This window comes from Bos grunniens, chromosome 21 (genome assembly GCF_055505025.1).
Source record: "Bos grunniens cultivar Pamir isolate PY7600 chromosome 21, Bosgru_T2T1.0, whole genome shotgun sequence".
NCBI classification, from domain to species: Eukaryota; Metazoa; Chordata; class Mammalia; order Artiodactyla; family Bovidae; genus Bos; species Bos grunniens.
Window position 1 is genome coordinate 64,239,134 of NC_141185.1, and position 24,337 is coordinate 64,263,470.

General features: G+C 41.1%; 1 protein-coding gene across 4 annotated transcripts in view; it reads right to left on the reverse strand.

Moving 5' to 3' along the window:
- Window positions 1-24,337, reverse strand: part of CERS3 (ceramide synthase 3) — a 168,631-nt gene that overhangs the window by 37,390 nt on the left and 106,904 nt on the right. Inside the window, exon 11 of one of the 4 annotated variants that reach the window (XM_086364871.1) lies at window positions 18,053-18,264. The exons of 2 other annotated variants lie outside the window; for them this stretch is intronic. In XM_086364871.1, coding sequence (XP_086220997.1) covers window positions 18,199-18,264 — 66 coding nt within the window. In that variant the 3' untranslated portion in view covers window positions 18,053-18,198. Of the gene's footprint in view, window positions 1-18,052; window positions 18,265-19,442; window positions 20,317-24,337 lie in introns of those variants that run through there. One more of the 4 variants, XM_086364872.1, reaches the window with a different exon arrangement.

Sequence of the window (24,337 nt, forward strand, 5' to 3'; positions counted from 1 at the left end):
TTCTTGGGAAGGCTCAGTCTGACTGCTGACCCCTTTACAGGGCAGTGTCCAGGGGCTCAGGTTATGCCTACTCACCCGTTCTCACTCCAAAAACCCTCATGTGGCAGGTTTTCTCACCAGACACCTCAGCAAAGTGTTTCAATGCTTCAGTGGGTGGGCCAGGGCTCAGTAATCTATTTTTCACAGCTCAAAAAGTATATACAACATGAGAGAAACAAGTGTCTTGGGAGTGACAGAGGAACAGGAAAATATACTGGGGTTGAGACTGACTTGGAATCATTGCAATGTTTGGTTCCATGATTATGACACTACCACATATTTCTCTATATCTCACAGTGTGGAAAGAAATTTCAGTTACTTTTGTTGTTGCTAAGTCGTGTCCAACTCTGTGACCCCATGGATTGCAGCACAAGAGGCTTCCCTGTCCTTCACTTCTCCTGGAGTTAGGTCAGATTCATGAGCATATATCTAACCATCTCATCCTCTGTGCCCCCTTCTCCTTCTGCCTTCAAACTTTCCCAGCATGAGGGTCTTTTCCAACAAGTCAGCTCTTCGTATCAGGTGGCCAAAGTATTGGAGCTTCAGCTTCATCATCAGTCCTTCCAGTGAATATTCAGGGTTGATTTCCTTCAGGATTGACTGGTGTGATCTCCTTGCAGTCCAAGGAACTCTTGAGAGTATTCTCCAGCACAATTCAAAAGCATCAATTCTTCAGTGCTCAGAGCTCTCACATCTATACATGACTACTAGAAAAACCATAGCTTTTATACAGATCTTTGCCAGCAAAGGAAGGCTCTGCTTTTTAATACACTATTTGTCATCACTTTCCAAGGAGCAAGTGTCTTTCAATTCCATGGCAGAAGTCACCATCCACAGTAATTTTAGAGCCCAAGAAAATAAAATCCACTTTCCCCCCTTTTATTTGCCATGAAGTGATGGGACCAGATACCATGATCTTAGTTATTGAATGCTGAGTTTTAAGCCAGCTTTTTCACTCTCCTCTTTCACCTTCATCAAGAGGCTCTTTGGTTCCTCTTCACTTTCTGCCACTAGAGTGGTATCATCTGCATATATGAGGTTGTTGATATTTCTCCCAGCAATCTTGATTGCAGCTTGTGCTTCATTCAGCCCAGAATTTCGCATGATATATGTAAGTTAAATAAGCAGGGTGACAATATATAGCCTCGTCATACTCCTTTCCAAATTTTGCACTAGTCTGCTTTACCATGTAAGGTTCTAACTATTGCTTTTGACTTGCATACAGGTTTCTCAGGAGGCAGGTAAGATGGTCTGGTATTCCCATATCTTTCCAAAATTTGTTGTGATCCACACAAAGGCTTTAGCATAGTAAATGAAGTTTATGTTTTTCTGGAATTCCCTTGCTTTTTCTATGATACAATGGATGTTGGCAATTTGATCCCTGGTTCTTGTGCCTTTCCTAAACTCAGCTTGTATATCTGGAACTTCTTGGTTCACATATTATTGACAACTAGCTTGAAGGATTTTGAGCATTACCTTGCTAGCATGTGAAATGAATACAACTGTGTGCTACTTTGAACATTCTTTGACATTGCCCTTCTTTGGGATTGGAATGAAAACCGATTTTTCCAGTCTTGTGGCCACTGCTGAGTTTTCCATATTTGCTGACATGTTGAGTGCAGCACTTTAACAGCATCATCTTTTAGGATTTGAAATAGCTCAGTTTGAATTCCATTAATTGTTCATAGCAATGCTTTCTAAGGCCCACTTGACTTTACACTCCAGGATGTCTGGTTCGAGGTCAGTGATCATACTATCATGGTTGTCTGGGTCATTAAGACCTTTTTTGTATAGTGATGTATATTCTTGCCTCCTCTTCTTAATCTCTTCTGCTTCTCTTATGTCCTTTATCATGCCCATCCTTACATGAAATGTTTCCTTGATATCTCCACTTTTCTTGAAGAGATCTCTAGTTTATCCCATTCTACTGCTTTCTGCTATTTCTTTGTATTGTTCACTTAAGAAGGCTTTCTTTTTTTTTTTAATTTTATTTTATTTTTAAACTTTACATAATTGTATTAGTTTTGCCAAATATCAAAATGAATCCACCACAGGTATACATGTGTTCCCCATCCTGAACCCTCCTCCCTTCCTCCCTCCCCATACCATCCCTCTGGGTCGTCCCAGTGCACTAGCCCCAAGCATCCAGTATCGTGCATCAAACTAAGAAGGTTTTCTTATCTTTCCTTTCTATTCTCTGGAATTCTGCATTCACATGGGTATATCTTCCCCTTTATCCTTTGCCTTTTGCTTCTCTTCTTTTCTCAGCTGTTTGCAAAGCCTCCTCAGATAACCACTTTGCCTTTTTTCATTTCTTTTTCTTGGGGATGGTTTTGGTCACCACCTCTTACACAATGTTATGAACCTCTGTCCATAGTTCTTCAGGCACTCTATCAGATCTAATCCCTTGAATCTATTTGTCACTTCCACTGTATAATCATAAGGGATTTGATTTAGGTCATACCTGAGTGGCCTATTGGTTTTCCCTACTTTCTTCAATTTAAGCTTGAATTCTGTAATAAGGAGTTTGTGATCTCAGCCACAGTCAGCTCCTGGTCTTGTTTTTGCTGACTGTATACAGCTTCTCCATTTTTGGCTGAAAAGACAATAGTCAATCAGATTTCAGTATTGACCATCTGGTGATGTCAATGTGTAGAGTTGTTTCTTGGGTTGTTGGAAAAGGGTGTTTGCTATGACCTGTTTGTTATCTTGACAAAACTCTGTTATCCTTTGCCATGCTTCATTATGTACTTCAAGACCAAACTCGCCTGTTACTCCAAGTGTCTTTTGACTTCCTATTTTTGCATTCCAATCCCCTATGATGAAAAGGACATCTTTTTTTTGGTGTTACTTCTAAAAAGTCTTGTAGGACTTCATAATCAACTTCGATTCTTCAGCATTAGTGTTTGGGGCATAGACTTGGATTACTGTGATACTGAATACTTTGCCTTGGAAACGAACTGAGATCATTCTGTTGTTTTTGAGATTGCAAGTAATACTGCATTTCGGACTTTTTGTTGACTAAGAGGGCTACTCCATTTCTTCTAAGGGATTGTTGCCCATAGTAGTAGATATAATGGTCATCTGAATTAAATTCTCCCATTCCTGTCCATTTTATTTCCTAAGATGATGATATTCACTGATCCCCAAGATATTGATATTCACTCTTGCCACATCCTGCTTGATCACATCCAATTTACCTTGATTCATGGACTTAACATTCCAGGTTTCTATGCAATATTGTTTTTTATAGCATCAGACTTTACTTTCATCACCAAACACATCCATAACTGAGCATCACTTCCACTTTGGCCCAGCCGCTCCATTCTTCCTGGAGCTCTTTGTAATTTCCCTTTGCTCTTCCCCAGTAGCATATTAGACACTATCCAATCTGGGGAGATCACCTTCTGGTGTCAAATCTTTTTGCCTTTTCATACTGTTCATGGGGTTCTCACAGGAAGAATGCTAGAGTGGTTTGTTAGTCCCTCTTCCAGTGGACCCCATTTTGTCATAATTCTTCACTATGACCCGTATGTCTTGGGTGACCCTGTACAGCATGGTCCATAGCTTCATTGACTTACACAAGCCCCTTTACTACAACAAGGCTGTGATCTATGAGGGAGAATTTCATTTACGTCACAGCGTTTTATCCTTACCACAACCCTGTAAGGCAGGTAGGCAGTTATCAACTTGAATTAGAGAATGGAAGGTGGAGACTCAAATCAAGATGGCAGAGAAAGAGGACACAGAACTCACCTCTCCCCATGAACACATCAAAAATATACCTACGTGCGGAAAAATTCTCACTGAAATCTAACTGAAAACTGGCAGTAAACCTCCTATACAACCAAGACTGTAAGGAAGACACAAGCAGGAAGGAAAGAGAAGCAACTGCATTTGGACCTGGGCCCTGGAGGGGACTCAGAGATAAAGGAGGTGACATGGGTGGAGATGCTTCCTAGGGAGTGAGTGGTTTGAGCCATATATTGGCCACCTCAGCCCTGGGGTGCAACAAAGGGAAGGTGAGACCCCTTGTCTAGTAGAAGGACTGGTAACACAAACAGAAGGTCTGAGCGAAAGCTAGACTCTGCTCATGAGAAGCGTGGGAACACTTGCTTGCTCCCAAGGCAGGGTAGAAAGACTGGACTGAGACCACATGGCTGTCTGACTGGTTTTCTGTGACTACTCTAGTGTGCCCCTCAGCCCAAGCTGAGTCAATACCCCAGCACTGTTTGCCTTGTGTTGCAACTCCACACGGGAGCATGGGCAATTACAACCAAGGAAAATCTCAACCGTGAAATGCTGCAGCAGCTCAAATCCAAGTGGCAACTGAGCAGGGAGCAGGCAGCCAGGCCTGGCGATTGCAGACACAGTGCCTCAGAGGCAGATCTCATCTCTGATGGCAGCTAGGCTGCTACAACCCCTGCCCTGACCCTCATTGAGTACCCAGATCCTCCTACTCCAACTCTGCTACCCTTATAAGCTGAGGGTGCCAGGGCCGGGACAGAGCACACACTTAGACAGAGCTTCTGCTCCAAAAACTGGAGACATGAATCATAAATCATGAATTAATCATGATTTACCCATTAGTGAAAGTAAGCAGCTGGCCCTGGTGTGCAGGCCTCAAAAATTATTGCAAGGATTACTTAACAAAATAAACTTTGACAATGATAAAAATATGCTAAGAAGATAAAATTATGAATAATCTCTGCCAAGCACTTTCACACACTCTGGGAATGACACCTACAACCACAGCTTCAGTAAAATTGCAGAGCTGTGCTTTTGAAATGCCTTAAGTAAACTCTGTGCTTGGGAATCTGTGGCTTTTTTACAGTAAGAGCAAAAGCACCAACAAAGGGGTGACACCCACTGGGCAGAGGTAGAAGCATTACCTCACCCACGGCTTTGGTTCTAGCTCCTCCTTCTCCAGGCCCACTTCCTTCCAAGGTGGTAACTGCCAGTTCACCCTGAAGAAAGGCATGACTCGTGTTCATGCCAAATCCAGCTCTCCCAACAAGGCCAGTGGGCACATGCAGACTGCATAGGGATGCTCCCCCATAAGGACACTCCTTCGAGACTGTGATAGGTAATTATTTTACCTAATTTCATAGAGAGAAGAAGACAAGCGAAATAAGACAGAGGAAAATTTGTCTCAACTGAAGGCGCAAGAGAACCCCCCTGAAAAAACAACACTAATGAAACAGTAATAAACAATTTACTAGATAAAGAATTCAAAGCATTACTAATAAGAATGCAAACTGAATTAGGGAAAAGAACAGATGAAGACAGTGAAAATTTTAACAAGGAACTAGAAAGTATAAAAAAGATCCAGTCAGAACTGAAAAATACAATAACTTAAATGAAAAAACAAAACACTGAAAGGAATGAACAGCAGACTGGATGATACAGAAGAACACATAAGTCAACTAGAAGATAGAACAATGGAAAGCACACAATCAGAACAGCAAAAAGAAAAAACCATTTTTCTTAATGGAAATAGTTTAAGGGATCGTTGGGATAACATCAAGTATCCCAGAAGGAGAAGAGAGAGAGAAGGGGATTGAACATGTATTTAATGAAATTATGGCTGAAAACATCCCAAACCTGAAGAGGAAAACAAATATCCAGGTATAGGAAGCACAGAGGGTCCCAAATAAGATGAACCCAAACAGACACACACCAAGACCGATCATAATTATGATGGCAAAAGTCAAAGAGCCAATTCTAAAGGCAACAGGAGAAAAACAAAGAGATACAAGGGAACCCTTTGTATATGATAAGGATAACAGCTGATTTTTCTGTAGTAACTTAGCAAGCTAGAAGGGAGTAGCATGATATACTAAAAGTGTTGAAAGGGAAACCCTGCAACCCAGGATATTCTACCCAGCAAGGTTATCATTCAGAATCCTAGTACAATTTTGTGAGGCTTCCCGGATGGCTCAGTGGTAAAGAACCCACCTGCCAATGCAGGAGACTCAGGAAACATTGGTTCAGTTGCTGGGTCAGGGAAGATCCCCTGGAGGAGGAAATGGCAAGCCATTACAATATTCTTGCCTGCAGAATCCCATGGACAGAGGAGCCTGGCTGGCCACAGTCACAGGGTTGCAAAGAGTCAGACACGACTGAGTAACAGAGTGTATGTGCACATACACACACACGTACATGCACACACACACGCGCACGCACACACACACACAGAGTGTTTGTGGGATTGTATATTTATCCAGCCACTATGGAAAACAGTGTGAAGTTTTCTCAAAAAAACTAAAAACAGAATTACCATATGATCCAGCAATTTCACTACTGGGGATATATCAGAAGAAAACAAATACACTAATTTGAAGATATAGTGCTGCTAATGCTCATAGCAGCATTATTTACAATAGCCAAGGCATGGAAGCAACCTAAGTGCTTATCAACAGAAGAATGGATAAAGAAGAATGTGGTGTACGTATATATACTCAATGGAGTATTTCTCAGCCATAAAAAGAATGAAATTCTGCTAATCACAACATCAGTTCAGTTCAGTTGCAACAACATAAATGGACCTCAATGAAGTAAGTCAGATGGAGAAAGACAAATACTCTACATTATCACTTATAAGTGGAATCCAAAAGATGAAACAAATGAATGTATATAATAAAACAGAAAAGGTCTCATAGACATAGAGATAAAACTAGTGGTTACCAGCAGGGAGAAGGAAGCAGGAAGGGACAATATAGGGAAATGGGATTAAGAGACACAAACTACTATGTAGAAAATAAATAAGCAACAAGGACATACTGTACAACGTGGGGAAATAAATATAGCCATTATTTGGTTACAGCCTTAAATGGAATATAATCTATAAAATATTGAATCACTCTGTTGTACATTTGAAACTAATAAATATGGTAATCAACTACACTTCAATTAAAAAAGAAAGAATACAGAGGATGGAAAATAAATAAACTCTTTGAGGCTTCACATCTAGGTGTTTGGGAGCCCATACCCTCTGATCTCTAGTCTGCCTCCCTACAGAGGGTAGACCGAGTTCTCTTTGTGGGGGCTGGTATTAGGTTTGGGGTAGGGCAGGCAGAGATTGGAGGCCATGTGAACCCCACGATGCACAGCCCAGAAGCCCATTCAGGACCACAGCTCTGATTTCCCAGCTGTGAGAGCTTCCAGCTGTGTTCTTCTCTGGTATTATCCTAGGCTAAAGGGAGCTCCCTTGACCAGAGTCATGCCCCTCTCCAGAGGGCAGCCACATCCAGTGACAGGTTAGTGCTGGGGTACAGAGGTCTGGCCCCACTGCTTTAGCTGTAATATCTCTGAAGGGCCACTCAGCTCTAGCGTGCTCTAGAGGGTGGGCTGAGGCCTTTGTAGCAACTGTACCACATTTTAATTTCTCCCTCTGCCCAGTTCAGCTCCCTTCTCTCCCTCACAGATGTGGAATCCCAGAGAACCCCTAAAGACCTCTGTGTATGCATCCACACACATACACACTCATCCTCGCACGTAATATGGGGAAGAAACAATGGCTACAGAAAGGAGATTGCCGGGAGCCGGCATATTGCATATTGAGTGCATATTGCATATTGAGTGCAGCACTTTTCAGGATCTGGAATAGCTCAACTGGAATTCTATCACTGCAGGTAGCCAGCGTGAGGAACTCCACCCATGACAAAGGTCATGAGGAAGGAGGCTTGGCATACGCAAAGGCGGGATCAAGCCTCAGGAGTCTCCCTGGAAATTCTCGAGCAATCTATCCCCAAAACCAGAGTCTGCCTACTTTCTGCTTTGTGCTTTCACCTACACCTCTGACTTTACGGGGGGCTGTCCCCTACTACCTCTCTGAAAAAAGTTAGCTTACAGCTCCAGTTAATAATTCTTGGGTGTGACAGTGTTTAACCTACAAACTCCTTTGGAAATCCTCTAGCCTGCCTGAATAGGTTTTTCCGGCCTCATGTGATTGTTCGGAGCCTCCCAACTGTGAGAGGCAGGAGATGTCCTAAACTGTCTAAACACAGATTCTTTTGAGTAGTTAAAAGATTGATTAGAAATTGTATTGGTGAAGGGATTTTCACTTGTTGGGCCAATGTTTGCTGCTAAGTTTCCATATCCCTTACCTGCTGTGTCCCTGGCAGTGTATTGATTAATATAATTGGTATAAATAGTAGCTTTAATGTTTGTAACCTGGGACCCTTGAGTTAATTCTTTTTCTTGTTATAGCCCACCACACCTTTGCTCTGTAGGAATGCAACTTTATCTAATGCTTTTGGAGGGTGGCTCCTGACCAATCACCTTTAGAGAAAAATAAGTTTTCTGAAGAAAAGGTCTTAAAATGTTAACAGGCCTCCAGGCCAGAAGATGATGCAAATCACCTAACTTTTGCATATGCTAAGTTTGCAGGAAGAAAGCCTGGCTTGCTGCCTGACTCTACCCCTTCCCCCATTATCCTCTGTGCATAACTTAAGGTATAAAAACTACTTTGAAAAATAAAGTGCGGGCCTTGTTCACCGAAACTTGGTCTCACCATGTCGTTCTTTCTCTTACCTTCTGGCTGAATTATTCAGCCTCTTTTCTACGCTGAATTTCCTCACTGAGCTATCCTTATCTCAGCCTCTTTTCTCCACTGAATTTTCCTACTGAGCTATCCTCATTCTATTACTCTTTATATCCTTAATTAACGTTTAATTAAGCAATTGTTTCCTGATCTTCGCCTACGCCGTCTCTCCTTCGAATACCCTGGTTCAGCCGGGGCTGGTCCCCGGCAGGTGGCGCCCGAACAGGGACTTTCGAAGGTAAGCTCCCCAAAGCAATCAGAGCCATCAGCCCTATTGCTCCCCGTTCTCGGAACAACTGGGTCACCAGCCGTCTTGTTCCCCCACGGAGCAGTTTGGGTCACCAGCCCTACTGCTCCTCCCTCGGAACAGTTTGGGCCATCAGCCTACTGTTCCTCCCCCGGAACAATCTGGGTCACCAGCCCTATTGTTCTTCCAGGGTTCGGGACGGCTAGGACCCCACTCGAGGGTGCCGCGGACCCCCCTGTAGGATAGACAGGGCGAGAGGAGTGGGAAGTGTTGAAAGTGTTAAAGAGTTAGACTTAGAGAGAGAAAACGGTTTCTGAAGTTAAAAGGCCAAAGAAAAGCCTGATCTTTTTAAAAGCTAAAAGCTTTATCTTCTATTATACTTAATTTTCTGACATGGGTAACACAAAACTAAGAATGGCAACTCTTTATACAAGTAATCTTGAAACTGTTAAAGAGGCTACTGTTAATTTAGATACTTGGGTGAAGGTAAAAAACAACTAAAAACTTATCCTATAAATATGATTAAAAATGTTCTGGACCCTCGTCATGAGGCTGTGGGATAGTCTATGGGAGAGGCTATAGCGGTGAATGGTAGTGGGTCTCCACCTTCTGCGCAGATCACATTTTCTGCCATTGACGAAGAAAAGGAGGGAGACTGTGCTCTACCTCCGGAGGAAGGAGAGGGCTTACAGGACGCTGAGGCCGGGCGCCCTGGCGAGCCCCCTCCCCCTCTACACAAACCTTTAAAAATTTATCCAACAATTTCTGATTTAAGGTGACTACTCCACCTCCGCTTGCACCTCCCAGGGCCTAAGAATTCCCCAGTTTACATCCAAAGTCTCCCAGAGCATTGCCTAAAGCTGAAAAAGATAAAAAAGATTTCTTTTAAACAAAGGAGCTTTTTTAAAAAAAAATACACAATATACAGAGCCTGCTCCTTGAAGAAAACCCCCTCAGGGGGGCCTCACCCAAGCAAAAAAAATAAATAAATAAAAAGAGAAAAAAAAAAAAAGTAAAAAAAAAAACAAGAAAAAATAGAGAAAGATCTAAAGATAGAGAAAAAGCTAAAGAGTGAAAAGGAGGAACAGAGAAGGAAGGAATCAGGGAATGCAGCAAGATTGAGAAAGGAAGAAAGGAAGTTAGAAAAAGAGATACAGAGAGAAAGAGAGGGAGGAGGGAAGAAAAAGAGAGAAAGAGGGTAAAGGGAAAGAAACGAAGGAAAGAGAAGGGTAGCGAAAAATGAAGGGGGAGAAAAAAGTGAGAAAAGCAGGAAGAGAGGAAGAGAGAGACTGTAAGAGACGCTGTGACCAGGTGCCCTGGCGAGCTCCCCCTCCCCCCCACCCCCTCTGCGCAAACCTTAAAAAAAAAAAAAAAAAACTTATCCACCACTTTCTGATTTAAGGCCATTGCTGCCGCCTCCGTTTGCGCCTTCCAGGGCCCAAGAGTTCCCCACTTTGCCCCCAAAGCCTCTCAAAGTGTTGCCTAAGCCTGAGGAAGATAAGAAGGTTTTTGAACAGTGGAGATTTTAAAACAGACTGCGTGCACAATATGCAGTGCTCCTTGGAGAAAACCCCCTCAGGGGGGTCTCACCCAGGCTAAGAAAAAAGCAGACGGTAAAGGGATTTAGCAACAATATTAACCCCTGATATGCCGGTTGCTCCGATTCCAAGGGGAGTGGCTGGCCCCCCTTCTTGAGGGCATTATAGGACTTGTGCTAGGGTGTAGCTCGCTTTCTTTTCAAGAAATTTCGGTGGTATATGGTGTGGTAGATTCTGATTATATTGGAGAAATTATAGTTTTGATCTCGCCGCTTACCAAAACTGTGCAAATTAATAAAGGTCAAAGAATAACACAGTTTTTGCTTTTACCTTATCAGGCAGGAAAAAACTTGACTTCTCAAGCTAAGAGCCACAGAGCGTTTAGATCTAGTGATCCAGCCTTTTGGGTGCAGGAAATTACAGCTCCAAGGCCTTTAAAAGATCTTTTAATTCAAGAAAATAAAATGTCAGGGCTATTAGACACAGGAACAGACGTCTCTTAACATTGCTGGGAAAGACTGACCCAGCTCCTGGCCAACACATACTACTGAAAATGAGTTGAGATTAGAGAAAGTGATATGCGGGTTGGGAATGCTGTAGAGAAAAAGGTGAGGGAGAGTTTAAAACCTTGAAGAGTAGTGAGTTCCCCATTGCTGGAAGTATTCAAGCAAATATTAGATGGTTGCTTGTCATCTAAAAAGCTATAGACCAGATTTAGGTTACAAAACGATAACTGGAGAAGCTTATAAACATGTTGTGCAACACCTCTTTACTTGCTTCTCATATTTAGGTCTGCCAAAACTTTTAAAAACTGGTAATGCCCCTTTGAGGCTGCGGAGAGATTGTTTACTAACTTTAAATGATTTCCAAAAATTATTAGGGGACATTAATTGGATATGCCCACATTTAAAACTGACTACTGCAGATTTAAAGCCTTTGTTTAATTGCTTAAAAAGTGACCCTAATTCCAGTTCTAAGTTGACTAGTGAGACAGAGTTGGCTCTTGTTAAAGTAGATGAGACTTTAAATGATCAGTTAATTAGGATTAATACTACCAAAAGATGAGATTAAATTATTCTTGCCATAAAACATACACCTACAGGGTGATTGTGACAAAAAGGCCCATTGGTTCCATCTACCAGTGACCCCAAGAAAAATAGTTTTATCTTATCCTAGCTCAGTGGCACAATTAATTATAAAAGGAGGAAAAAAGAAGTGTGGAACTTTTTAGAAAAAAAAAAAAAAAAGAGTAGCAAATATAGTAATTCCATTCAATAAGGATCAACTGCAAGTCTTCTACAAAATAGTGATGATTGGCAAGTTGCCCTGATAGATTTCAGGGGTCAAATTTTGTTTCATTTGCCCTCAAGCCCCCACAGTCGTTAAAAGTTCAAAAATGTTAGATTGGCAGTTTGAGGATACCTGTGGAACTTTCCAACCGTATGTAGTTCCTACGCTCCCCTTTACCCTATGGGGGAGGGACGTGCTGTCTCAAATAGGAGATACTCAGAGAAGGGTTTTCTCAATTTCTTAGTTATCAACAGGTGGTACAATTAACAATACTTTATATATTGTTATAAATACGTAATATAAATATATTTGCCTAACTACAGTTTGCCTAATTAGATATGGGTATAAATAAAATATAATAAAGGTATACCTAATTCTATTTATAGATCTATACTTACTTAATTTGTATATAAATCAATATATGTATTATATATATACTGTATAATTAAATGTATATTGCAGTAATATAATGTGTGTGGCTGATATTAATTGGTATGGATTGATGTGCTGTGATGATATATGTTCTGTATGCTGTATAATTATATATGTGTGACATGTATTATTACAGTACATTGGTTTGTGTTGGTTGGTATTGGCTGTGTGTGTGTTGTATTGCTGTAATATATATGAATTGATATATTAATTATAAGATTAATTCAAGTATATTGATTTATATATATTGTATGTCAATAAGTTTATACTTGTTGCCATATATAAATACATTTCGCATTTAGGTATATCTGTATACCAAAATGAGATAAGGAGGTTATACATTTATTATTTAAATTTATAGAGACCTAAACTAAACATTAGACCTAAATTAACATATCTCTAAATTTATGTTGTTAAAATGTAAATTTTAAAAAATTTTAAAAATTAAATTGACAACTGCTTGATAATTCCTTTGCAATAAAACCCCCATAGGTGTAATTGGGGTGGCCAGACAAAAAATTGGTTTTATAGCAAAACAGCCCCCTAGAGTGGGTCCATCTTCCCGCTCAAACTAAAACTGTAGTGGCTTCTTATCCGGGATTGATAGCTACTTTGATATTAAAGGAAAAAAGCGGAACATTGAATTATTTGGTAAAGAGCCATCAGAAATTGTAATTCCATATAATAAGGAACAACTTGTTGCTCTTCTAATGTTTGATAAAAATTGGCAGATTGCTATAGGAAACCATTTTGGTCAAAATTTTGCATCATTTACCCTCACATGTTTTGCTGAATTTTATATCCAGACATCCAGTTATTTTTTCTGTCAGATGTAAACAATCTCCTATTCCAAATGCTCAAATAGTTTTTACTGACGGGTCAGCAAACGGTAAAGCCTCCATAGTTACTAAAAATCACCAAAAGGTTTTAAAAACACAGGAAACTTCAGCTCAAAGCGCTGAAATAACAACAGTCATAAAGGTTTTTGCTATGTTTGCAGATGAGGAATTTAACCTTTATTCTGATTCTCAGTATATTGTCAGGTTGTTTCCACATATTAAAACTGCGGTTTTGTCTGAAAATAAAACTACCATATTTCATTTGTTAACTAAATTACAGCAACAAATTTGGAAAAGAAATAAAATATTTTTCATTGGACACATTTGGGCTCATTCCAGATTGCCCGGCCCTTAAAATGCCTTTAATGATTTGGCTAACTTGTTAACCAGAAATACAGTGGCTATTGTGATTGAGGAGGCCAGAGCCTCTCACTCACTTCATCAATACGCTACTGCTTTAAGATATCGATTCCAAATTCCCAGAGAGACTGCTCGAGAAATTGTGTGTTCTTGCTTATATTGCCCCACTGTTTATAATAGTCTACCTATGGGAGTTAATACTCGCGGTCTCAAACCTAACGTACTCTGACAAATGGATGTAACTCATGTCTCTTCATTTGGAAAACTGTCCTTTGTTCTTTAACTGTAGACACCTTTTCTCATGTTATTATTGCAACTGCTCATACAGGGGAAGCAATTAAAGATGTAATACAACATCTCTTTACTTGTTTTTCATATTTGAGCCTGCTAAAAGCTCTGAAAACTGACAATGCTCCTGCGTCTAAGTCTTTTCAGGAATTTTGTATAAAGTTTCAAATTAAACATAATACTGTCATCCCTTATAATCCCCAGGGACAGGCCATTGTTGAAAGAGCGCATCAAACATTAAAAATCCAAATTCAAAAACTAAAAGAAGGGGAGTTTAAGTATAGTTCTCCCCATCAAATCTTGCAACATGCTCTTTTCGTAATAAATATTCTAAATACTGATCTGGCTGGAACTACTGCAATGCTTCGTCATTGGTGCCTGGAGCAATTAAATGCAAAACCATTAGTCAAATGGAAGGACCTCCTCTCAGGACAATGGAAGGGTCCTGACCCATTATTAACTAGCGGTCGAGGATGTGCTTGTATTTTTCCACAGGATGCAAATTCTCCAATTTAGATCCAGGACAGGTTGATTCGCCGTGTTGCAGACCCCCAGACATCCAGTTCCCCCATTGCTTCAATCACAAAAGAGGAGCCCGCCTGAAGGGGAGGCAAGATAAACATCGAGATCCCGGCGGGACCGACGGGGCTGCTGCAGCGCGAACTCCAACCAGAAAATAATTCTACTTACTCTGTTTTGGCTTGTCTACCCTCTCCTTATGTTTTTCTCTTTACCAATGATTCTGGAAAACTTAATGTACATGTGACTTTCACTGGTGGACCCAATGTAGTGACTTGTGAACAATGCATGCTCTCATCTTGTTTAAACCCTCAATATAATGTTTGCTCCTTTATAGTGTTACAATGTCCACCTTATCTTATGATGTAACCACTTATTGATATGTTAACTATAGTCTTGCTATGTTACAACAACTACAAGATTTAATGTGATCACGACGATTTGTGGGCTTTACTTATTTTAGGAATATCAACTTTAATAGCAGCAATTACTTCTGTTACTGTGGCAGCAATATCATTGACTCAACAAGTGCATACTGCCCAATATGTTGATACCATGTCTAAAAATGTTTCTTTAACTCTAGCAACACAGAAAGTTATAGATAGAAAATTGGAGATGAGAGTAGAGGCCTTAGAAGAGGCAATAATGCATATTGGGACTGAGTTACAGGCTTTAAAAGTGAAAATGGCTCTGTCTTGCCACTCTGATTACCGGTGGATATGCGTGACATCTTTAAAGGTAAACGAGACAGATTATGAATGGGAAAAAATCAAAAATCGTATCTCAGGTGTTTGGAACAGCTCTGACATTGGCCTGGACTTAGGGAAAGTTCATAATCAAATACAGGCCCTGGAACACTGTCGACTGGATTTTACCACCGCTGGAGCAGCTAATGACTTTTTTCTCACCTTCTCTAACTTTATTTCTGGAAAAAACATTCTGTCTAATATCTTTAGTTCTAGTTTTGCTTCTCATAATCATTCTTCCTTGTATTGTCAGGATTCTTCGGCAGAACATTCAAAAGCTCGCGACTGAGCTGCATCTGGCTGTTTTAAGAAATAAAAAAGGGGGAGACGCCGGGAGCCGGCATATTGCATATTGAGTGCATATTATATATTGAGTGCAGCACTTTTCAGGATCTGGAATAGCTCAACTGGAATTCTATCACTGCAGGTAGCCAGCGTGAGGAACTCCACCCATGACAAAGGTCATGAGGAAGGAGGCTTGGCATACGCAAAGGCGGATCAAGCCTCAGGAGTCTCCCTGGAAATTCTCGAGCAATCTACCCCCAAAACCAGAGTCTGCCTACTTTCTGCTTTGTGCTTTCACCTACACCTCTGACTTTACGGGGGGCTGTCCCCCACTACCTCTCTGAAAAAAGTTAGCTTACAGCTCCAGTTAATAATTCCTGGGTGTGACAGTGTTTAACCTACAAACTCCTTTGGAAATCCTCTAGCCTGCCTGAATAGGTTTTTCCGGCCTCATGTGATTGTTCGGAGCCTCCCAACTGTGAGAGGCAGGAGATGTCCTAAACTGTCTAAACACAGATTCTTTTGAGTAGTTAAAAGATTGATTAGAAATTGTATTGGTGAAGGGATTTTCACTTGTTGGGCCAATGTTTGCTGCTAAGTTTCCATATCCCTTACCTGCTGTGTCCCTGGCAGTGTATTGATTAATATAATTGGTGTAAATAGTAGCTTTAATGTTTGTAACCTGGGACCCTTGAGTTAATTCTTTTTCTTGTTATAGCCCACCACACCTTTGCTCTGTAGGAATGCAACTTTATCTAATGCTTTTGGAGGGTGGCTCCTGACCAATCACCTTTAGAGAAAAATAAGTTTTCTGAAGAAAAGGTCTTAAAATGTTAACAGGCCTCCGGGCCAGAAGATGATGCAAATCACCTAACTTTTGCATATGCTAAGTTTGCAGGAAGAAAGCCTGGCTTGCTGCCTGACTCTACCCCTTCCCCCATTATCCTCTGTGCATAACTTAAGGTATAAAAACTACTTTGAAAAATAAAGTGCGGGCCTTGTTCACCGAAACTTGGTCTCACCATGTCGTTCTTTCTCTTACCTTCTGGCTGAATTATTCAGCCTCTTTTCTACACTGAATTTCCTCACTGAGCTATCCTTATCTCAGCCTCTTTTCTCCACTGAATTTTCCTACTGAGCTATCCTCATTCTATTACTCTTTATATCCTTAATTAACGTTTAATTAAGCAATTGTTTCCTGATCTTCGCCTACGCCGTCTCTCCTTCGAATACCCTGGTTCAGCCGGGGCTGGTCCCCGGCAGGAGATAAAGTCTGATTGGGTCTCTTCTATGCCTTCACTGAGTTTACCTCCCCCTCATTATTCTTTTTCTGGATAGCCAAGATCCTGGGGCCTCCCAGAGGCTGGACTTTCTCCACACTCTTCATATCATCTTGCACCCAGAGAAATGGGTAAATTGATTGTTGGGGGTGCAGAAAGGTTGACTGGCTTCTATCAAATCATGATGTAAGTAGCCACCTAGTGAAGCTACTGAGTAGGACCAGTATTCACCTTAGCCTGCAACCTCATTGTGGCCAGGCCTCAATGCAGTGCTCCAGTGATGGGATTGGAGGTCCCAACCCAGCCAACAAGGAAGAACAGCCAATTCCATTTCCTTAGAAGACCTGACCACGGTTTCCAGGTTCACACCAAAGACATCACAGAAGCACACCTACAGACCTGAGCTGCTCAGGGCAATGTTGAGGAGATGACAGGTCTCAGGGCAGGCCTGCAAGACACACTTCAGAGCCACAGGAAGGGAGTATGTACCCAGTGCTGCTCGCTTTTAAGATTTCCTGAGCCTGACACGTGTGGCAAGGAGATACTAATTGCAGAAAATAGAAAATAGCGCCCCTGAAAGTCAGAGTTCCACAGATGGCATGCTTGCTATTCCCTAAACAGAACTCGAATAAAGCCATCTGCATCATAAATTATTCAAGCGCTAAAGCCCATATGATAAATCAAAATGAAAATGTTTTTTAAAAATGAACTAGTTTTATCCATATCTACAAGCAAAATGAATTTTCAGGAATAGGTTCCCTTTGTGTTATGTAAAACCCTCTCCTGAGTCTTATGCAGTAGGGGCACGGAGGGGTAACGGCCACAGAAAACCATGGGAGAATAACAGGCACAGGATCGGCCAGGCACACTCTTCCCTCCATGTGCTCTGACCAATCTCTCTAGCCCAAGAGCCCATTAATAAAACTTTCACATTCTGGTGTGAGTGTGTAGATTTATTAAAAGCCCTTGTCTAGGCCGATACAGAAACCAAAACTCAAGTTCCATATAAAATATTTGTGTGTGTGTGTGTGTTTATGTGCATGTACTTATGCATTTGTTTCTCTACTAATAAAATGAAGAATATCTATTCCTTTTAGAAGTATATAAAAAGCCATTCCATTTTGTGAAATTATTTTTTAAAAACATGAGTATAAGAGATGTCGGAGTTTCTTTTATCTATTTTCACTTCAATCTTTCCCCCATAGTCCCCCTTCCTTTTCAACTTTAGCAATACACTATGAGAGGAGCATCAGGTCAACATTTGGGACAAAGGAACTAAAGGCAGGATTTAAGCACCCATTGCTGTCCTCAAAAATACTTCATGGGACAGCGCTCACCAGAACTGGAGCCCTCCTGCAACAGCTTCAGTTAACCGCTTGTCCATCAAATAACTTATGTAGTCCAGTACCTCCAAGAACAGCATCTTGATAACCATTGTTAGAAAACAGATAAGACAGGAAACTTAAGGGTACATGCATAGGGAGCCAAAACCTGATAAAGTAAGTGTGAAAAATCACCATATAATTACATAGTTCATGGGCAACTGCAGGAAAGGGAGGTTTGTCATTTTTAGACAGACACCCAGCAGCTGAAACCTCCTAGAGGGAACAGGTCCCACTCAGCTACTAGCACCCAGTTGCTTTTCATGCCTGATTCCAAAGGAACAGAGGGTAGCTGAAGAAAACTGAAATAAAATCTCGTTTTTACTTATTTAAAAATCCTAATATAATCTTTCTCCCTCAGAGGTCAGCGTGCTTGCAATTAAGAGCTGAAAAGCTACACTGTGGTGGTCAGCCGCAGGAAGAGGGGTTGCCTCCCAGTGACGGGTGTGCGTCTTGGTATACGCCTCCCAGTGACTGTTTGGACAGAAGTAAGAAACAGTTTAGAAAAAAACCAACAGAAGAATTGCCAAATATCTTAGAAAACATACTGACCCATGCCAGTGTAAGAAAATGCCTGCATAATGCTATCCTAGGGTGAAAAAGAGGTATTCCCTGAGAAGGATGCTGGTGGTTCCAGTCTGGATTTGCATGGCCTTAGGAAGTCCCTTCCTCCCTCCACGCCTCCGATTCCCCTTTGGGCAGGTGATCCTCTCCTTCCAGTTCTCTGCCACTTCCACCTCCACTGTGAATGTGAGGTTGAGGCTTCTCCCAAGAAACCACCTCAGGGTCCTGGCTATACATGTGGGCCTATTGCGGAGGCCTCTCAGTAGAGGGCGAAGCAGCATGGGTTCCGTTGCAGGCATGGGGCTTAGAAGAGGCCAGTCTGCTTGTGGGCTTGGCCCTCACTCAGGATATGTTATCTCTTTTATTATCTTTGACTTCTTTAAACAACTCTACACTCAGGTGTAAAAGAGGTTTATGATTGATTTACACCAGAAAATCTCCCAATGGGAATTTGCCCTCATTGAGATTTTCTGAAGAGCAGCCTCTATGAAGAGCTGGAATTAATTGATTATTTGCCAAGGTAACCAAGCAAAGTCAATGACAAGATCATGAAGTTTGTGGGAAGTGACCATAAGCCACACTAAACACACACACACAGATGGACACTGTTCCTGGGGAGGCAGAGAACAGCATTAATTTAACCTCAAGAAGCCCCAGTCCTGGGTGACCCAAACCACCATCCACATGGACGTGTGGGGTAGGCGGCAGTAGCAACACCGTGAGGGGACCCTGGTTTCCTGCCAGACACTTAGTGGTCTCTGCTAGCTCCGAAATCCTACATGATTCTCTACTTGTGGCTGGGCTGAATGTCAAGCATAAAGAACATTCAAATCTGAAATTCTTTAAGTCCAGTAACTTTGAAAAATTGTTTTTGTTATCAAATTTTCTAGATTCCACTGTTGTTTCTTGAATAGATAGTTAAACTAATTAATCTACATAATACCCAGATATATGGAAATACAAATCGACAGCATTTTTATAACACTGTACTTCAATGGTCAGTCTTTGTGATATTTTTATGATGTCTTGTTCAGCTGTTTTTACATCTACTATCACCGACTAACAAAAGAGAATTGAAGTCTTCTTGGAAGTTACAGATTTTATGTTTCTTCCCTAAAATGCTGATATCTGAGTGAATGTGTCCAAAGTACCATCTAGAATGTGAGTTGTGGAAGTCAACTGGCAGAAGACAGCTTAGGAAACTGTACCGGAGCCACTGGCAGAAAGTCAAGGACTCTGACCTCTGACATCAGCTGTAGCTTTATCTAAGCAAATGGAAGACAGAGCTTGACTGCAAGTAAACTGCCAGGTCACTTGAAACTCACAGGGTCTCTGGGATTCAGCACAAGGAGTAGTGCTGCTTTATAGCAGTGACAGTGATGATGGCAGCTAACATTCTCCATGTGGGCACTGGGTGCCAGACACTCTACTAAGGGCTTTCTCCTACAAGGCAGGCACTAATATGATCAGCCTCATTTTATAGGTGAGGAAACTGAGGCAATGAAGAGAAATAATACTGCTCAAGATATGAATCTACATGGAGCCATCAGTCTTAGCTATTACCCTAAATGCTTTCAGTTCAGTTCAGTTCAGTCGCTCAGTAGTGTCTGACTCTCTGCAACCCCATGAATTGCAGCACGCCAGGTCTCCCTGTCCATCACCAACTCCCGGAGTTCACCCGAACTCATGTGCATTGAGTTGGTGATGCCATCCAGCCATCTCATCCTCTGTCATCCCCTTCTCCTCCTGCTCCCAATCCCTCCCAGCATGAGGGTCTTTTCCAATGAGTCAGCTCTTCGCATGAGGTGGCCAAAGTACTGGAGTTTCAGCCTCAGCATCAATCCTTCCAATGAATACCCAGGACTGGTCTCCTTTAGGATGGACTGGTTGGATCTCCTTGCAGTCTAAGGGACTCGCAAGAGTCTTCTCCAGCACCACAGTTCAAAAGCATCAATTCTTCGGCTAAAGTGAAAGAGGAGGGTGAAAAAGTTGGCTTAAAGCTCAACATTCAGAAAACTAATATCATGGCATCTGGTTCTGTCACTTCATGGAAAATAGATGGGGAAACAGTGGGAACAGTGTCAGACTTTATTTTTGGGGGCTCCAAAATCACTGCAGATGGTGATTACAGCCATGAAATTAAAAGACGCTTACTCCTTGGAAGAAAAGTTATGTCCAACCTAGATAGCATATTGAAAAGCAGAGATATTACTTTGCCAACAAAGGTCCATCTAGTCAAGGCTATGGTTTTTCCAGTGGTCATGCATGGATGTGAGAGTTGGAGTGCAAAGAAAGCTGAGTGCCAAAGAATTGATGCTTTACTAGGAGGTAAAAACGTAAAGATTAAAAATCATTTAAAAAAATAATTACAAAACTATTTTATGCTTTTAAAAAGTTCAAAAATAAATTGAAAGATCTATGTTTTAATCTACTATTTTGATTATTCAGTTTGTTTCTGTACTCACTATTTTTTATTCCATACAACTATTTTAAATTAATTTTCTGGTTATTAATCTTCCCTGAAAAATTAGGAAAGGTTAAGTATTATAGGGCTTCCCAGGTGGCAAGTTTTAATGACCCGTGTGGTCATTCATCTAGAGTCAGACATCCTCGAATGTGAAGTCAAGTGGGCCTTAGGAAGCATCACTACCAACAGAGCTAGTGAGGTAATGGAATTTCAGCTGAGCTATTTCAAATCCTAAAAGACGATGCTGTTAAAATGAAGCACTCAATATGTCAGCAAATTTGGAAAACTCAGCAGTGGCCACAGGACTGGAAAAGATCAGTTTTCATTCCAATCCAAATAAGAGCAATGCCAAAGAATGTTCAAACTACTACAACTGTGCTCATTTCACATGCTAGCAAGGTAATGCTCAAAAATTTTTCAAACTAGCCTTCAACAGTACACTGAGAAATTCCAGATGTAAAAGTTGAGTTTAGAAAAGGCAGAGGAACCAGAGATCAAACTGTCAACATCCTTTGGATCATAGAAAAAGTAAGGGAATTCTAGAAAAACATCTGCTTCATTTATTATGCTAAAGCCTTTGACTGTGTGGGTCATAACAAACCAGAAAATTCTTAAGGAGATGGGAATACCAGACCACCTGACCTGCCTCCTGACAAACTTGTATGCAGGTCAAGAAGCAAGAGTTAGAACTGGACATGAAACAATGGACTGGTTCAAAACTGGGAAAGGAGTACCTCAAGGCTGTATATTGTCACCTTGCTTATTTAACTTATACAAAGAGTACATCATGCGAAATGCCGAGCTGGATGAAGCACAAGCTGGAATCAAGACTGCTGGAAGAAATATCAATAGCCTCAGATATGCAGATGACACCACCCTTTTGGCAGAAAATGAATAGGAACTAAATGGCCTCTTAATGAAGGTGAAAAAAGAGTGAAAAAGCTTGCTTAAAACTCAGCATTCAAAATATAAAAATAATAATGTTTTTCTTGAGTCTCAGCTGTCAGCGTCCTTTCCCTCGCTGGGAGTCACAGTCCACCTCACCTCCCTAATATGCCCTGCAACACTGCACTGGTCTCTGGACCTGCTGTGGAGGCAGCTCAGACTCTAATCTGGTCCTGCTCCAGAGGTTCAAGAGAGAGGGGACATATGTATACCTATGGCTGGTTCATGTTGATGTCTGACAGAAAGCAGCAAAATTCTGTAAAGCAATTATATTTCAAAAAAATAAATTTTTAAAAATATCTCAACATTCAAAAAAATCATGGCATCCAGTCCCATCACTTCATGGCAAATAGATGGGGGAAAAATGCAAACAGTGACAGACTTTATTTTCGTGGGCTTCAAAATCACTGCAGATGGTGACTGAAGCCATGAAATTAAAAGACACTTGCTCCCTGGAAGAAAAGCTATGACCAACAGCATATTAAAAAGCAGAGATGTCACTTTGCCAACAAAAGTCCGTATAGTCAAAAGTATGATGTTTCCAGTGGTAATGAATTGATGTGAAAGTTGGACCATAAAGAAAGCTGAGTGCCGAAGAATTGATGCTTTTGAACTTTGGTGTTGGAGAAGACTCTTGAGAGTCCCTTGGACTGCAAGGAGATCAAACCAGTCAACCCTAAAGGAAATCAGTCCTGAATATTCATTGGAAGGACTGATGCTGAAGCTGAAGCTCCAATACTTTGGCCACCTGATGTGAAGAACTGACTCATTGAAAAGCCCTGATGCTGGGAAAGACTGAAGGCAGGAGGAGAAGGGGACGACAGAGGATGAGATGGTTGGATGGTATCATCAACCTAACAGACATGAATTTGAGCTAGCTCCGGAAAATGGTGAAGGACAGGGAAGCCTGGCATGCTGCAGTCCATGGGGTTGCAAAGAGTTGTACATGACTTAGCAACTGAACAACAACAATTATAAATTAAAAGACTCAGGGTCTTCTAGTCTTGACCTTACCATACAATTACTGTGTGAATGTGGTTGGGCCTCAGTTTCCCTTATTAGAGTGTTCCTTTCTCTAACTAAAATAGTTCTGCATGTGTTGAAGTGTCATTCTGTGAACTTAAGAGACACTGCTTCTCAAGAGCAGATGGCTAGGGCCAGTTGCCAAGGCACTGGCTTCTCCAGCCTGGCTGTAACAGCTGCAGGCTACAGTCCCACCTCCATGTTCTGGCGATGTACCAGTCTAAGATGTCACAGAAACATGCTTAAGTTGGCCAGCACCCAGTATGATATTTAGAAGAAAGAAAATAAAAACTTAAGAATGATCAAGTTCTAAGTAATATCAAACAAAAGCATGCTATGCTTCTTCTAATTTCCTCTGAAAGCAGTTCTCATGTTTGCAAAGAGAGTAAGCTTAATATGTCAGCCCATCATACTTCCTGATGTGATGTGTGGGCTGGTAGTTCATCACAAAATCCTCCATTTTATAGGAACCAGTTAAGTTTCAATGCCAATTCTTGTTTTCAAAAGCAAGCTGCCTGATAACCATGGTGTGTATATGTTAGTGTCTTGAAATTACAACAATATTGTTAAAGTAGCAAATTCATCGTAAGTATGCAGTAATCCTATTGCTTAGGGAAAATAAGTTTTTCTTATTCTTAAAAAAAAATCACAATTTTTTTTAAGAATAATCACTTTTATCTTTTCAGTCTACCATGAAAATTCATAGAGACCATAAACAGATTCATAAATTATTTTGTAACTTGTTATTTTGTATACCGTGACTTCTTTCCCAAAATTATTTATTCATTTGCATGTTCAAAATTACTTATTAGGGGCCTGTCAGACATAAAGAACTTGAAAAGACAAACTCTCAGTCTCTGTTACAGGGTTTTTTAAAATCCTCCTATTTTGGAGGCCTACAGACCTCTGCAATTCCATTTTATAAATATCAAGAATTAGTCACCTTAGTAACAATTGTGTTGTGTGTTAAATGCTAAATGTTTATTAAATAGAATTGAAAACTGACTCGTTAGATGTCCTCTAAAAATTTCAGCTCCTGCCTCTATCCCTCTCCTCCCCTTTGCAATGCAACTACGCCTTCAAACAGCATTCTTTAAAAGGCGGCTTTATGGCTTTGGAGGAAGAAGCTGATTTCACAGCCAGATTTGCCACTGCTGTGGAAAACAGAGTGCACATGCAAGCCAGCTGAAGTCATAAGGGCTGCAAGGATTAGGGCCACGGGGGCCTCCACTGCTGCTGTCAAACTGCAATTGGAAACAGCTTTTCCAAAGTACAGCATGAGAAATCAGGAATTCCTGTCCACAGCTCCCCAACCCACAGGGTTTTTAATCAGGCTTGGTATTACCCATTAGAGATCAGAAATATGAAAATCATGATGAAACCAAACAAGAGTATTTTCTAGTTTCCAAGTTTTGTTCTGCCTGGATCCCTTCCAAGCCTGTAATTATTGTCACTCACTAGGAGATGTGGGTTTGATCCTTGGGTCAGGAAGATCCCCTAGAGATGGGAATGGCAACCCATTCCAGTATTCTTGCCTGGAGAATCCCA